Here is a 15725-nt window from a genome sequence, read left to right on the forward strand (position 1 = left end):
AGCCACCATATGGGTGCTAGCAATCGAACCCAGGTCCTCTGGAAGGGCGGCCAGTTATCCTAACCACTGGGCCATCTCTTCAGCTTGGGAAGTGCTTTCTTACCATGACTCTCCCAGAAAAGAAGTGAGTTCTCAATCCCTGGAGGTATTGAAACACACACTGACAGTTATGTCACAGAAGTGATCCAAGCCAAGTGACCTTGGTGGAAGGTCAAATTAGATGTACCCAAGGGATTCTGGTATCTGGAGTCCTTTGTCACAGTGGCATAGACAAACATCAGGACACAGATCTTAATCCGTGTTTGACCCAGCCCCTCCTCCCAGCCAAGCCAGTTCTTTCGCCTGACTACACGCTAGTCTGGCCATCTAAGAATCTCCTGGATAGCCGCCAAAGGCAAATCTCCAGTCAGGCCAGGTGCACTGACTCTGGCACCCTGCTCTGCTGGCCGCAAGGCTCCAAACAGCTGGGTGCTTTGAGAAACACAGGAGGACCAAGGCTGAGACCTCCCTCCCTCCTAATCCTTGCAGATGTCAGCTGGGTTCTACTTTCCATTCCATAGCAATCACCCGTGGTCCTTTCTGGTCATGCTCTGAAGGATGTAAAATCAAAGACCCAGACAGGGAAGGAACCTTTCCAAGGCTACACCAGCAGGCTCCTCGTCCTTGATCTCCATCTTTCCTTTGGCAGCATCTCACAGCTCTATTTCTGCTTCTTTACTTTTCTGGCAGAATACGATCCCAAACAAACAAAAGTCTTGGGCAGTGGTAAGGCTCAAATAGACAGATTCTGTGTTTCTAAGAAGGGAAAGGAGGCCACTTGTCCACTTACCACATTGATGAACACCATGGTGGCTGGCCTCATTCTTGAGGAGACTGGGATGGAGATGAATCGGCCCAGAGTGATGAAACCCCAGAAGAGGCTAGGGAGGTAACCAGCTGACTTGTGTCCAATAGAGAGCGGCTTCTCCACAGCATAGCTGTACACAAAGGCTGAATAAGCGCCCTGTGGAGAGGGGAGAGAGCAAGCCTCACTCAAAACACCAATGCCTCAGCTGGGGCAGGAGTTGGGAGGGCTGCAGAGGCCGACTGGTCCTGTCACTGGTGGCTCAGCCCAAGGTGTCCCAGGAGCTAAGATCACTTGGTGCACTCACTTCCAAGCTGAGTACAGAATGGATGCCACAGTAGCACCTGGGATGTCACCGGGCCCCATGGGGATCCCCACAGGGCCTGAGCAGACAGGCATGGCTGGAAGGAAAGGGGCTTAGCCTCTTATTTCACAGATGAAGGAGAGAGAGGAGGCAGGCCCATGTTCACCCTTGAGGGGAGCAAGTGAACCAGGTCTGCTGTGAGCTGGGCCACGTGAATAGGGCCTTCTCTTAGGAGTGTCCCTCCTTCAGCGGCCAGTTACAGAGGTCATCCATTGAATGGACACCTGACGGAGTGTGTTTATCATCACATTAGCTTGGGAAGCCCCATTTGTACCACAGGCCAAGAAGCCCCAGGGTTCATATAGTGTGGCCTCTCACAGGGCCGAGAGCTTTCAACAATGTGGGTCACAGCTGGGTATGGTGCATTTGAGAGAAGGACGAAGAGTTCAAAGCCAGCCTAGGCGACATTCATCCTGACCCAAACAAAGCAGAGCAGCCAAAACTGAAAAAGCTTGGGCCATGCAGAATTGGAAACAAGACACCAGCCAGAAGACCCTTTTCTAGAATTAACAAAAATAAAATCGATGGCAAGGACAGAGGAGTCCTTTCTCTAGGGCTATGAGCCCTGTGGGAGATGGGCAGGACACTGATTCATTGCACTGCAGGAAGTCCTGAGGACCTCCATGTGCTTCTCTCTCGTTGCCATCCCAGACTTGGGTCATAGGGCAAAGGCCTCTTGGTAGAGCATGCCTGCCTTCGGAGGAAGGCTCACCATCATCCCGTCTGTCATGAACAGGACCAGAGCGGCTGTGATGTGGATGGCGAAGAAAGAGCACGGGGCTCCCCGGAAGTTCTTCCTCTGGCAGCAGCTGAACAGGTCCTCCTGCCCTGAAGGAGGCACAGAAGGGCAGGGTAGCATCAACCTCTGCTCCCTACCCTCTGCTCACCCAGTCAGGACAGTCCTGGCAGGGGCTGCCGGCTGCCTTCACCTCTCTAGTTTCAAGCACCTATGAAGAGCAGCCATGTTCTTTGCTCACTCTGAGTGGAACTAAAGATCATAGAGATCAAGTGACACCCACCTCCCTAAAGGTAACCTAGGAAAGAGTGGGTAGGATGGAGGCTGTCTGCCTTTTTCATTCTTTCGGCCAGCCAGCTCCATCACTTACCTCAGAGGCTGCCAGGGCCAAAGATTGTTTCTGAGCACTAGCCCTGGGATTTGGGTTCACCTTCTGGTGTGTGGGGTCACTAAGGCAGCCAGAATGGATTACAAGAGCACGCACCTGGGTGTGGCTGAAACTTGTGAGCAAGTGAGGAAGTGTCTTCCTTTTCAGCAGGCCGGGTCTCCAGTGCAAGCTCGTCTGCAGACAGGAGCAGGGGCTTCCTCTGGGAGCAGGTCAGCAGCCGCTCCTTCGACAGCAGGAATAGAACAGCCAGAGGCACTGGGAGCTGAGGGCAATAGAGGGTCAGGAGAGCCTAGCCTGCTACATTTGTCCCATGCTGCAGGCTCACAGTCCAAGGTGCCCACCTCACCGTAGAACCTGTGCCAGCCTATGAGTCAGGCTTGGTAAGAACACTGCTGGCTCTGGCCACACCCATTCCCCACAGGAGATAGAGAAGCCTTTCAAAGCCTGCACTCACAAGGGTCTTCTGCTGCTGGGGCTAGGTGCTGGGTGACTGGCTGCTAACTTGCTTATGCCCTGCACTGCTGTCACAGTGTCTCCTGTTTTTGTCCCTCACAGCTCTATAAAATGTGATTGGGGGCGGGAGTCTGGAAAGACGGCTCAGCTAAGAGTACCTGCTACTCTTGCAGAGGACCTGGACTTAGTTCCCCGTACCCACATGGTGCTTCACAGCTGTCTGTAATTCTAGTTCCAGGGGGTCCAGCACCCTTTTCTGGCCTACATGGTCACTACACAAACACACGGCACACTTACATGCAGACAAAACACTCATACACCTCATAGGATTTTTGAAAATGCAATCAGGAGGCAGGGGATGCGGCTCAGTGGGTACTGCCTGCCAGATTATGTCTCCAGTACTACCAAGGGGTGTTGGAAAAAAGGGACTGAAAAGATTTTAATCGTGTTTTCCAGACAAGGCAAATGGGGCTCCAAGTTATTAGACAGCAACACACTGTTAGAATTGGAAGAGACCTGGGAGGTGAACTAGACACCCTGAGAGTGCAGGGTCCCCACTACACAGCTGGCACTGACATTCACTCTGGCTTGCACGTTCCTACCTCTGAGCTGCTGAAGTGATGGTATATCCTTGGAGGGTACTGGGCTCTGCTAGGAGCTTAAAGACTAAGCTAGAAAACGCAGGCACAGGTTAGTGCCTCTTCCCCCTCCCCCTGCCCAGCTCTCTGCTCTCCACACTGAGCCAGTCAGTCCCAACAGTGCTCCCTAGACCAATAGGAAGCTCCTCCTACTTCAGAGGTTGCCTGGAGAAGCAGCCACTGCCTCCCTCAGGTATCCCTGCCCAAGTCTAACCACCTTCACTGCCAGGAAGCTCTGTATCAAGTCTAACTGCTGTCCTTCCTGCTTGGGCTGTAAGCTGCCTCCTTTGCTTAGGAAAGAGCAGAAGACCAGTGAGCTACCAGAACGTTCTGGAAGTATTCGAGGGTAGCCATAAATGGGCCAGGCAGGAATGGAAGCCAAGCAGACACCCAACCTGGCAGTGCACCGCTCTTAGGGAGCCCCTGGGAACCCCTAAGAAAGCTGCTCACACCAGCCCGAAGGCAAAAAGCCGCCCATCCCCACACTGACATCTCCCTATGGTGACCGTGAGAGAGCCCCTTCCCACACTCAAAGCCAGTCAAGGCCACAGTCTGGCGCCGTGCCACATACCTGGAGTCTCGGTTACTCAAAAGACAAGAGCGTAAGATCCGCCTGGGGACGCAGTGTAAGCCCATCTCACGTTTTACAACCACGGAGTCAAGTTCAAACAGACCTTGGTAGCTATAATGCCACACATGGAGCCCCGTCTCTGTACTCGGGGATCTAAGCTTTAACGGGGAAGACTCAGCCCTTCCTCCAGTAACTGGGGTAACAGGAAGCACACATAGAGGCTTCAGTGGCAGAAAGCCTGAGGGAAGGCCAGAGGGAAGCAGCCGGACTGGCAGCAGGACACTTACGAGGCCTTTCCAGGGATGGGAGAGGCTTCAGCGCAGATTGGTTGGCATGCTGGCAGGAACACCCAGCTTTTATAGGAATCCCATTCAGGGACACCAGTGCCACCCCGGAAGCCAGCCAATGTCAGGTAGGTGTGTATGTGTCTGAGCCTAAGAAGTGAGTGAGCTCACCGCTGTATTCCTTCAGCGGTAGGCTGCCTGTGTTCAGATACAAACGAATAGGGCAGGTCCCAGAACTCTTGTAGCAAGCAGCCTCACCAGTCTGTACCTTGGTGGGGAGAACAGACCCTGGGCCTGTGCAGAGCTTCCTGTACACAGAACCCTAGCCTGGAGGCTGCTCAGCTGGGATCCTTCCCCTGCCAAGGACCCCTTAGAGGACACAGGTTCAAAGCTGCCTCGATCCAAAATGGTGGCCGTGATCATGAAAGGGTCAGAAGAAAGGGCAAGTGAAATCTTGCAGAGGGCCTCACTGTCTTCCCAACCCAGGGAAAGGAAGGCTATTTAGGAACAGGGCTGTGAGGCTGGAGGCGGTGGGCCTCTGATGAGACCTGGCCTCTCTCTCGCTCCCTATCAGGACCTCAGGGAGGTGTGCACCCTTCAGCATACAACTAGGAAGGGGGCTTAGGGTCCTTTCAGTGCTCTATGTATTCCCTTGAGGCACCACAGTAGCCAACTGCCTCTAGAGGACCAGGTTGGCCTACTTCAGAGAGGCCCGAGGCCAAAGTAACAAGCTCTACACAGACCCTCTGCCCACAGCCAGGCCATTGGTCACCTGCAATAGCCTCACTTCCAGCCCATGATGAGTCAGACCCAGGAGGAGGCAATTAAGATAGTGTGAGCTGTTACTCCCAAGCCTGGTGGGTAAGAGGCACCCAGACTCCCTTCTGCTTCACCCAGGTTAACATGGGATTCTCTTGAGTTACAGAGCCCTGGAGGTTTCTAGGTAGAAGCCTAGAGTCAATGCTGACTTGGCTAGGTACACAAGGATCTAAGCCGGTCAGAGATGATCAGAGCCAGTGGTCTCTGTGCTATTTAGTTTCTTTTCTTTTTTAAAGATTTATAGACACACACACACACACACACACACACACACACACACACACACACTGTAGCTGTCTTCAGACAAACCAGAAGAGGGAATCAGACTCTATTACAGATGGTTGTAAGCCACCATGTGGTTGCTGGGAATTGAACTCAGGACCTCTGGAAGAGCAGTCAGTGCTCTTAACTGCTGAGCCATCTCCCCAGCACTGTTTACTTTCTTACTAACTTGACACACCAGTGTCACCTGGGGACAGAGAACCTTAACTGAGACAATGCCCCCAGGAGACTGGCCTGAGTCTCACAGGTAGTGGATGTAGACCACAGTAGAACAGGTAGTCCAGGGCTGTTTAAGAAAGCAAACTGGATAAGCCACAAAGGCAGTTAGCAGTGTTCCTCCCTGGCCTCAGTTCCTGCCCTGGCTTCTGTTAGTGATGGATTCTAAAGTGTAGGCTGGAATAAACCTTTTCTCCTCCAAGTTGTTTTTTGGCAAGTGCTTTATAGTGTGACAGATCCCCACTGGGTCAGTGTGTCTCTCTACCATTTCTACCACATCTCCCAGGCTTATCTTCCCAAGGAAGCAGGGACCCAAGGAGCAGGGTTCATTCCTGAGCCCACTCAACCCCATCAGTGGTGAAGGATCCTAGAGAAGAAGCTGCTATCTGCCTTGGCCTCTTGGTCGTGGAGCAAAAGGCCTGTTTTTCCACAAGGCCTCAGAGAACTTGGAAGGTGACCCTGATTTTCACTGTGTGAATATGGCCACTGCTTTGTTTCTTGAGAACTGCAAACACAGAGTCCCATTTGAGATGATTCCTACGGGCCATTTCTCCCTACTGCCTGCACACAGGGGACCTCGGCATGATCCTTGGCTCTGAAGATTCTATGCTATTGAGATGGACTGGGCGGCACGCACCACCCGCTCCCCCAGCTCCCTATCCCACCTGCCCCAATGACACTCACATTGATGAGAGCCATGATCCAGAAAGCATAGGATACGTGGTTCTCGGTCACATCCTTTGGGGGCGGCCTGGGGATCGTCTGGTTCATCCAAGGCTGGGCTGCTGCATGATGTTGGCTTAGGACCCGGGATACATGGCTTCTGGAGGTGGCATTGGCTGTGTTATTAGCAGGAAAGCAGTTGGCCTCTGACAGGAAGGGATCAGCGATCAGGGGGCTCAGCAGAGCACCAAGGCCCACGAAGAAATGAAGGACCTGGGTGGGGGGGATGGGCACCACTCAGCCTGGCTCAGGACTCGCATCCAGAGGCTACCACCTCCCCTCATCTTTACTTTGTGTCCCATCTAGGGGTCCCCTGCCTGGGCCTAGAGTTAGGAGGAAGATTCGGGAAGCAGGAGAAGAAGGAAGAATGTCAAGGAAAGTCCTCTTTCACTACCCCCGATGCTACCCCTGATGCCTGGAGTGATCGTGGGCCAATCCTCCTCCCCTCCCCTTTTATTTCCCCAACCTCAATTCCCACTGGTGCTGTCTCCTGTCATGGTGGTCAATTTTATCATCTTGACTGGATTAAGAAACCCCTAGGGCACCAAGAAAGCCCCCTTTTGGGTGTGTCTGTAAGGGCATTTCTTTTTTTTTTTTTTTTTTTTTGTTGTTGTTGTTCTTTTTTTCGGAGCTGGGGACCGAACCCAGGGCCTTGCGCTTCCTAGGCAAGCGCTCTACCACTGAGCTAAATCCCCAACCCCTGTAAGGGCATTTCTACAGAAGCTTAACTAATGAGGGAACACCCAGCCAGAATATGGGTCGTACCATCCCTTCAGCTAAGGCCTGAGACTGAGTATAAAAGGAAAAGAAAACAGCCAGGCAAACCCTGGCATTCCTCTCTCTACTTCCTGGTTGGTGGCCAGGATTGAGCCACTCCTGACACCATTCCTTCTCTATCATTATGAACTATATTTCCCTGAACTTCAAGCCAAAATAAACTCTCCTCCATTAACTTGCTTTGTGAGGTACCTGGTAACATACATTATGTGACTAGAAAAGAAGGAGGAGAAGAGGGGAGCGATGGGAGAACAGACAGCAAGGCCGCAGCCCCACTGCCTTTCCTGGCTAGAGGACTTTTGTTAACACTGGGGTTCCTGGGAGAGATGACAAGGCAGGCAGAGGTCACCCCTGGAGAGATGAGGAAAGCTAAAGCCAGGCACTGAGTTACTGATGGTGTACGACCCAGCTAGTAAGTGAGCAGGACAGGCTGGGGAGAGCCCGGGGCACTCCCTGCACTTGGCCCACTACCCAGCCTCCCGCCGTGCAGCTCACCTGAAGGAAGAAGGCCGAGTCCTTCTGGTATATCCTCACCAACTGCATGTTGGCCACGGTGTCGATGCAGCCCATGGCTAGGCCCGCCAGCGCTATGACCGAGGCCAATACCGTCACATCATGGCAGAGGGGGATGACAGCAAACACCAGGGAGATGACCAGGGTAGAGGTGAAGAGAGCCCATAATGATTGGGCCAGGCTGGGCAGAGGAGAGCTGGAGTTAGCAGAGGAGCCCAGAGCCTTCCTGGAAGGCCAATCCTCCTTGCCATTGTTTTGCTACCAGCAGAAAGGGAACGGCTCATAAACTGTGGGTTGTAAGCAGGTGGATGAGTAGGCTCTGGTCCTAAGTACAGCAATGGCTTCTCATGACTGCCGTGAGCACACCAAATGCCATACTGGTGCTCGCAAAGGCCAACTGGCACGTTAGGTAGTTTAAAACCTTATTCTCTCCAGGCAATTGTATGCAATAATATTCCTGTCCCTCTTGGCGAGGCTATTTTGAGCATCTCAAGGGAACGGTGCCATACATCTACAATTAAAGGTTGGGGACCCAGGATGAGCCTGAGCCTGGAAGTCCTCAGCTGGGTAAGAGTAGGGGTCAGGTAAGCCACGTGTGCCCTTCACACAGGAATTGACAAGGGCCGTGCTGCCAGGCAAGACCAGGCTCTCAGGACCAAAGCCACAGCACAGAATTTGGTTAATTTAGTGACTCCTCTTTAAGGACAGAGGTCAGGGGTTATTCCTACTAAGACCAGTCTGAGGAGTTCCCAGTTCAGACAGACATCAGGGCAGCCCTCCCCAGGCATGCTGAGTGAGGGCTGTCCCCATGAGAGGTCGATGCCAAGGTCTTGTTGGCAGGGAATTCCGCCTGATACCAAATGCCCATAAAGGATCTCAGACTTGTGGGTTTTAGGACCAGTCTACAGGCTAATGTACTGTGTTGGGGGGCAGAGTTGGGCAGCAAGAAGGTTCTGGAGGTTGTGGAAGAACATCCTCAGATTATGAAAAGGGGGAGGTAAGGCAAACTGATCTCTGAGGTTCCAGAACACTGGGAGGGAAGTGGGGGCAGTCCCTGGAGATGAAGCAGGCTGCCCTTTGTCAGCATTTGACTCTGATCACCTCGGCACACTGCCACCCCGTCTCCTTGTATCTGATTAAAAGCCTTTATCTGAAGAGTTCTGTTGATAGCAGTAGTTCGTTATTTTGTTATTTTTCTCATTTCCAGGCTGATCTGTTGGGGGAGATTACTGTTCATGACCCCTGTCTGTTCCCTCTTGGAACCTGAGGGTAGACTTAGGCCTGGCATAATAGGATGGAGGGAAAGTGGCTACAATTTGGGTGGTCTGTTCACCGGAACAGACTTGCAAGGGAGGCTTGCAGCTCTCCCTTGGGTCCTGCTCTGACAGTCCCCAGCCTGACAACCCTGCTATCCTACTTGGGTGCTTGCTTGTATTTCTGTTTCCTGCTTTGTGGTACCACATTTCATTTGCTTCTTCCTCTGGACCCAGTACACAAGGGATACCTATCCATGTGAAAATGGTAGACCTCTTTTCCACTCTCTCTTCCCCCCACCCCAGCTCCTTTCCTAGTATAAGACAGATAGGCAACCTCTTGAGGACCAACTTCAGGGATGGCACAAGACACTTCTTTTTTTTTTTTTTTTTGGTTCTTTTTTTCGGAGCTGGGGACCGAACCCAGGGCCTTGCGCTTCCTAGGTAAGCGCTCTACCACTGAGCTAAATCCCCAGCCCCAAGACACTTCTAAGTATACCTTCACCAACCCACTATCACCACCTCCCTCACCAAGTCAAGTACAAAGGCTGTCTGAGGAACTAACACATCACACACACACCTGTTCTCCCAGCGCTTAGGAGGCAGACGGAGGAAATGGAGAGATCAGTACCAGGCTGGGCTACATAGCAAGAACATTTATCACGCATACAAAAGAACCCAAACAATTGGGCAAGAGGTGGGAGAGCTCGATGGGAGACTGTGTGTCTTGCGTGTGTCTGGCGTGCACCCTGGGGCTGGAGCTTGTGTGGAAGTAGTTCAATATAGTACTCAGGCTTGCAGCAAAATCCTGAGGGGTGGGACCTAAGACCGGTCAATCAGGAAGAAACCACAGGGGTAGGGGAAGGTGAGGACGGGTGTGTGAAAGCCACTAGCATTTCTTCGGCACCATAGACTTAGTACGTCTGAGAATCCTGTAAGGTGGACTTGAAGCTTGTGGCCATTTGACCTATAAGTGAACCCTGCTAGGAGGAAGCAGACATGGAAAAGCCCTTCCCTGTGTCTCCTGCCAGGACTTGGGGTATGATTGGAGTCTAGGCTTGCAGCTAGAGTCTGGAAGGCTGACCCCACATTTGTTCACTCTTCAAGGTGCTGTGCATTTACATTCTAGAAATCCTTTGGTACTAAAGCATATTCATTGCCTATTTTAAATGGGTCACTAAGCATTATAGAGGAATCGTGTTGAAACGGTTTGACATCAAGGATGCGGTGGAGTGTGTGTGGTCAACACGCTGGGCTCAATGCTCGACTCTGCTACTGCCTGATGGTGAGACCTGTGGCAAGCCACTTCCACCTAGCCCCTGTGAGCTTCTAATTGGGGATAGCACGTCTTCCTTCTCAAAGCCCCGGGCAGCTCCTCTCCGATACTCTTCCTTCCTTGCAGCCCTGGGCTTCGTCAAAGTCAATGCAGGACCCAGGATATGTGCCAGCAAGAAGAGGACACAGATCTGTGCCAACTCCAGGCTTCTTCCCACCTATCTCTGTGCCTGATGCCATACTCAGAGAGTGATCCCTGGAGTGATCCAGGAGTAGACCAGGAACCCACCTCCTTCCTGGTCCCGCACAGTGGCACAGTTAGAGCAGCAGCAGCGAGATCTTCTCACTTTAAAGATCAGGAAACTGAAGTCTAGGTGAGAAGGGAGTGGAATACAACTGAGACCAGAGTCCTGATGCCAAGGAGGGCAGAGACCATAGAGTGCCATTGGCCTGTCCTCTGCTGGAACTCGGATGTGAATTTGGGTCAGTTAAAGGCATCTCTTTCCTCCAAGGCTTAAGAAACTCGCCAGCAAGCCTGATAAATGGTCAAGTTACTGATTAATGACTCCACTCGGAGTTGTAAATGTGAGTGGAGAGGAGGGACCAGCGTCCTCTCCCTCAGGCTGGCTGTGACTATGGTGGTGTTGCCTGCTAGGCCACTTTGCCTATGTGACCTTGAGAAGGCAGCTAACCCCCTCTCAGCAAGGGTTGCCAGGTACACATGTGACCTCCTTGGGGTGTCCCTGCCTTGGGCACCTGTTTGTGACTTCCTGGTACTGTGAAAAGAGGCAGTGGCTCCATACAGGCAGAGAGAGCCTACGCCTGCCCTCTGCCCCCTGATGGGGAAGAATACTGCTGAACCCCAACTCCATGCTGCCTGGGTCTGGGATAGCACATTCTCCTCAGGAACTCCCTCTCCATGGCAGGGATGACAGGATCTCGCCTTTCTCATGGAAAGGGCTGGAGGGCAGATTGGAGGAAGTCACAGTGGGCCCCCTATCAACCTCAAGGGGACAGAGAGTCCATGCCTCCAGGAACTAGGGTCAGTGAGCAATTTTTCTCTCAGCCGATGGGGGCAAGGAAGGTTCCCTATAACTCAGTCACCTCAGGCCTCTGTGCTGATGTTTCAGCTTGTTCAGGGTCCTATGTTGGGGAGGCAGGACTGCCTGTTTGACTCGGGCTGTGGCCGCACCTTCCTCAGCGGCTCACTGGGTGCTTGGCATGTGAGAAGTGCCGTCCACCCAATGTTAGGCCTGTCTGCCTAGAGCACCTCTCCCCCACTTCCTGACATGCCTGACCTGTTCTGCAGTTCCTAATGTCACCTCCCCAAAGTGGCCTGCCCAGAACACCTAGTTAAAGCAGCCATAACTCAGCTCTGTCCCTCTCTGTCCCCATCCTATGTCACCACCACACACTGCCCTCCAGAATGGACATTTGGCAAGAGCAGGGGGCCTCAGCCCTGAATCAGCGTATGACTTAAGAAACTTTTGTTGAATCAATTAACTGATTCATGGGATGAGTTCTAATTAAAACCTGGATACATGGTTTCTTTACTATCACATCCCAACTATTTAAGTGTGCAATTCATCTTTCTTTTCATCGTGTGAGTAGTGATCCCATTACCATAGTTTAAGTTTTGAGGTTTGTTTAATTTGGTTTTGTGAGAGTTAGGGTCTCATTATATAGCAAGGCTTGTCGAGAATTCACAATCCTCCTGCCTCAACAGCTCCCCCCATGCCTAATCACCCTACCAAGTACTGGGATTATGGGCCTGAATTGCTGTGTCCAGTTTAAATTTAAAGTATTTCTGTCACCTCAGAGAGAAACCCTATATCCATCAGCAGTCACCCGTGTGCTGTTTCTTACCACTTACTACAAGGTTTTTTTTTTTCCCACTCCAGATCCTGTGTACTGGACAGCTCATGTGACCGGTCTCATATCCTGTGTGGTCTTTCATTACTGGCTGGTTCCTATCCAGCACTTTGGCTGAATGAGACACACCGTATGGGTGACTCTGTAGGCTGCCTGATCCTTATTTATGCCCCATTTTATTTACCTGGCCACCTGCTTATGAAAGTGTACCTTACTTATTATGAGCAATGCTGCTGTGAACATCCATGGACACCTTTTTGTGTGGACAGATGTTTTTTACTTCCCTAGGGCATGTTCTGTGGAGTGCACTTGCTGGGGACAAATTCTCAATGAGTCCAGGCTGGCCTCCAACTCCTTATGTAGCAGAGGATAACTCTGAATTCCTGATCCTCCCGTCCGTCTGTCTCCATCTCCGGAGGATGGGGATTGCAGGCGTACACCACTACGCCTGGCTTTGAGATGTTTTTAAATAAGAACCTGTCTAGTGCTCAATTCCCTTGAGGAGTCTGGCGCATATAACATGTTTCCAACAAGGTTTGTAGCATGCTGAAAGGTGGACAAGCTGAGGAAAGGACAGACAAAGGCCGTCTAGAAATGAGGCCAATCAGAGCCCAGTCCAAGGGGGAGAACTGTCAGTGCTGTGCTCCTGGACTTCGAAGGCCCAGTGACTTGAGATGCAACTGGACCACGGAGCTGGCAATGAGGAAGGGTATGAAGTCTCAGTTTGCTACAAAGGATTTCCAGGGGGGGAGGAGGGGGCATTCTTAGCTGAGTCCAAGCAGCATGGGGTCTGAAGGAGTTCAACTTAAAAGAATAGATACAGGAGGTGTCAACTGGCAAATGTTGACCTCAAGAAGCCCGGCAACCACTTAGTACAGGGGAGAAGCTATGGGGAGTTATGGGGGTCTTTGGAGAAGATCTCAAAACATGTTATCTACTGATGTCCCTGCGATAGGAGGTTTCCCAACTGCCCTGGGTGGTTAGACAGGTCCCACAAAACCAGGAAACAACAACAGCAGCAGCAGCAGCAACAACAACAAAACCCCTAACCTTTTGTCTAAATACCCATCACCTCTTTCGTAAACCACAAGCCTAACCACTCTGCCAACCAAGTCTCTTCTCTAGATTTCCTTTTTGTGCTCAACAAGATTTTTCGAAGGGAGGCTCTATTGGGTTCTTGTAGCTGCTCTTCCTCCTGTTGGGCCTGCAGATGGCCTGCTTTTAAAGGTCAAGGTCTTTGTCTCTGCTAGGTGCAGGAAGGAAGACTGGTGTTGCCCTGAGGACCTACTCCAATACCTGCCCCACAGTGGTGTCTAGAAGGCCCCTGTGACCCAAGAGCTCTCAAATTAGGGTAAGCAGTAGATAGTGCTTAAGCAGAACTGCAAAGAAAGGCACTCTGGTGTGTCACTCCCACACCCTCTCCATACAGCTGGTCCTTGAGATTTGTTAAGGCAATCCCCTTTTACCAGTGCCAGCCTGGCACACTGACTGGTAATCACTTAAGCTGAAAAGCACTTCCTTGCAAAGACATTAGCATTTCAACAGAGACAGGCGAGGCTGTGCTACACTAGCGAGAGGCCCGTGTCAGGGCTGGTAGAGCTTCTGTTCACTTTGTGGGGTGGGGATGGGGAGACATCCTAGAGTTAACCAGATGGGTGATATCCTTGCTAACACTCAGGGTCTTCTTCCCTTCGTTCCCACCAGAACCCTGCTTTGCTCTTTATCAAACAAAATGGTTCTTGGTGACATTTTGTCTTGCTGTGAGTGCTAAAGCTCAGAATTTAAATTTGAACCACCAGGAGTTCTACCCAGCCAAGGAAGGTCCCAACAGGAGGCCAGGAGGCTCCCACTGCCTTCCTAGGCACTGCCAGAGCTCAGGAATACTCAGCCCATGAAGATCCACAGAATACCCATCTCTTGGATGAAGCTTAGCTATGGGGCTGCCGCTGACACACATAAGGCATGAGCCACTGTCTAGGCATCTGGGACTATAGTCAAATGCCCACGTTCAAACCCTGGAACGATGTAATATCAGACAAAGTGACTCCCCCTCCTCCTTCCTGCCTTTCTTTTTCTTTTTTGGGGGGGAGGTAGTGGTGGTGGTGCTTGAGACAGAATCTTGCTATGTAGCCCAGGCTGGCCTCCAACTCAAGATTCTTTTGACTTAGCCTCCAGCGAGCTGGGATCAGCAACCCTAGCTAAGTCTCTTAACCCTTCCGTGTCTCCACTTCCTTCTGTGTAAAATGGAGACAACAACATTACTTTGCAGGCTGTGGTAAAAACCAAATGGGTTGATATAAGACCTTGTGCACAGTGGTGCTATTGTTGATACTGTTGTGGTTTCCTGCTGCAGGATTCTCTCTCTCTCTCTCTCTCTCTCTCTCTCTCTCTCTCTCTCTCTCTCTCTCTGTTGCCTATTCAGAGCCTTGGTGGATCCGAGATCTAGAGGGAGGACCAAAGCCAGGGATGGCCCAGTTAGAGGGGTATATCTCTGCCCACTTCAGAAGAGTGAGCTTGCCCACCTGTCCCTAACGATGGTCCTCATTCTCGTTCCTGTTTGAGCTACATTTGTTCCTAAAACATCTAGGATGGTGAGTACAACACAGACCATCTGTGAGGGTTGGGAGTGTGGCCCAGCCTTGGGGAGTTTGCCCGGCAATTAGGCTTTCCTGGGTTCCATTCCCAGCACCCCCAAACAACAACAGAGGCCCTCCTCTGACATTCAGAGACACCCCCTCTTCCTTTTCATGTATTTTCTAGTTGAACAGATCATCAGAATTCCTGTACATTCGATTCTATCCCAAACCCACAAAGTGCCGATAAGCAGGAGGAGACTTGCTTCTGAGAATTCGTGCATTTGTAAGAGGATGTGGGGGGAAAAATAAAAATAGTCACTGTCCAGGTGCTGGGGTGCAGCAGGCTCTGGATTGCTAAGTCTGGGGTCCATCTTATATTGACACCTGTATTGCATCTTTCCACAACTGCACACCTGGACAACTGAGCCCTAAAGGCCTTTGGCCCAGAATGGCCACTACACAAGGTCTTTATCTATCTATCTATCTATCTATCTATCTATCTATCTATCTATCTATCTATCTATCCATCCATCCATCCATCCATCCATCCAACTATCCATCCGTTTTTGCAACAGACCTCCCAATAGTGGTTTTGCAGTCCAGATAATTGTTCCTTTAGGAAGCAGAACGAGGAAGACCACACAGCAGCCTCTAGTGTGCAAGACGTTCATTTCTCAGTTCTAGGTCTCAGTTCTAGGTCTATTCCTGGCTGGCTGTACAGAGACTGAAGGCTGCTGCCTTTCTAGAAATATCCTAAGAGGGGTTCCTACATCAAGAAAATGGAGCTCTGCATGTCACCCAGAAGGGTGGCATTCTGAGTGCCAGGGAGAGACCAGAGCTCTGTCCTGCCAGAGGCCAGGGAGGAGTAACAAGGTGGAGGGTACAGAGTGGGGGGGATCCTGGGTACCAGAGATGAGCATGAGAGGCTCTACACTTCTCTACCTGGCCCTAGCTATGTGAATTTTAGGGGCCCAAGGGCTCAGCACTCCGCGGCAGTGTCCTGTCTCCTTTAGGACACCCTGAGAGCCTCATTATCTAGGTAAAGGGATCAGCTGTGTCAATTGATGTGGAGCCACTGTTAGTGGAGCCACCAATGGGTTCCCTGTCACTGAGAACTGCCCCCTGAGCTGGCGCCGCCAAC

General features: G+C 51.5%; 1 protein-coding gene across 10 annotated transcripts in view; it reads right to left on the minus strand.

Moving 5' to 3' along the window:
- The window catches only part of Slc60a1 (solute carrier family 60 member 1), a 45144-nt gene that overhangs the window by 28692 nt on the left and 727 nt on the right, over nt 1-15725 (minus strand). For 9 of the 10 annotated variants that reach the window (XR_015635316.1, XR_015635315.1, NM_001429795.1 and 6 more), the window contains 5 exon segments: nt 7591-7789; nt 6280-6531; nt 2429-2594; nt 1921-2036; nt 830-1003 (listed from right to left, as the gene is read on the minus strand). Coding sequence is in view for 8 of the 10 variants with exons in the window: in NM_001429795.1 (NP_001416724.1) it covers nt 830-1003; nt 1921-2036; nt 2429-2594; nt 6280-6531; nt 7591-7789 (907 nt within the window). In the remaining 2 variants the exon portion in view is untranslated. 10 annotated transcript variants of the gene reach the window in all.

The sequence above is a fragment of the Rattus norvegicus genome, chromosome 13 (genome assembly GCF_021556685.1).
Source record: "Rattus norvegicus strain SHRSP/BbbUtx chromosome 13, alternate assembly SHRSP_T2T, whole genome shotgun sequence".
Lineage (NCBI taxonomy): Eukaryota > Metazoa > Chordata > Mammalia > Rodentia > Muridae > Rattus > Rattus norvegicus.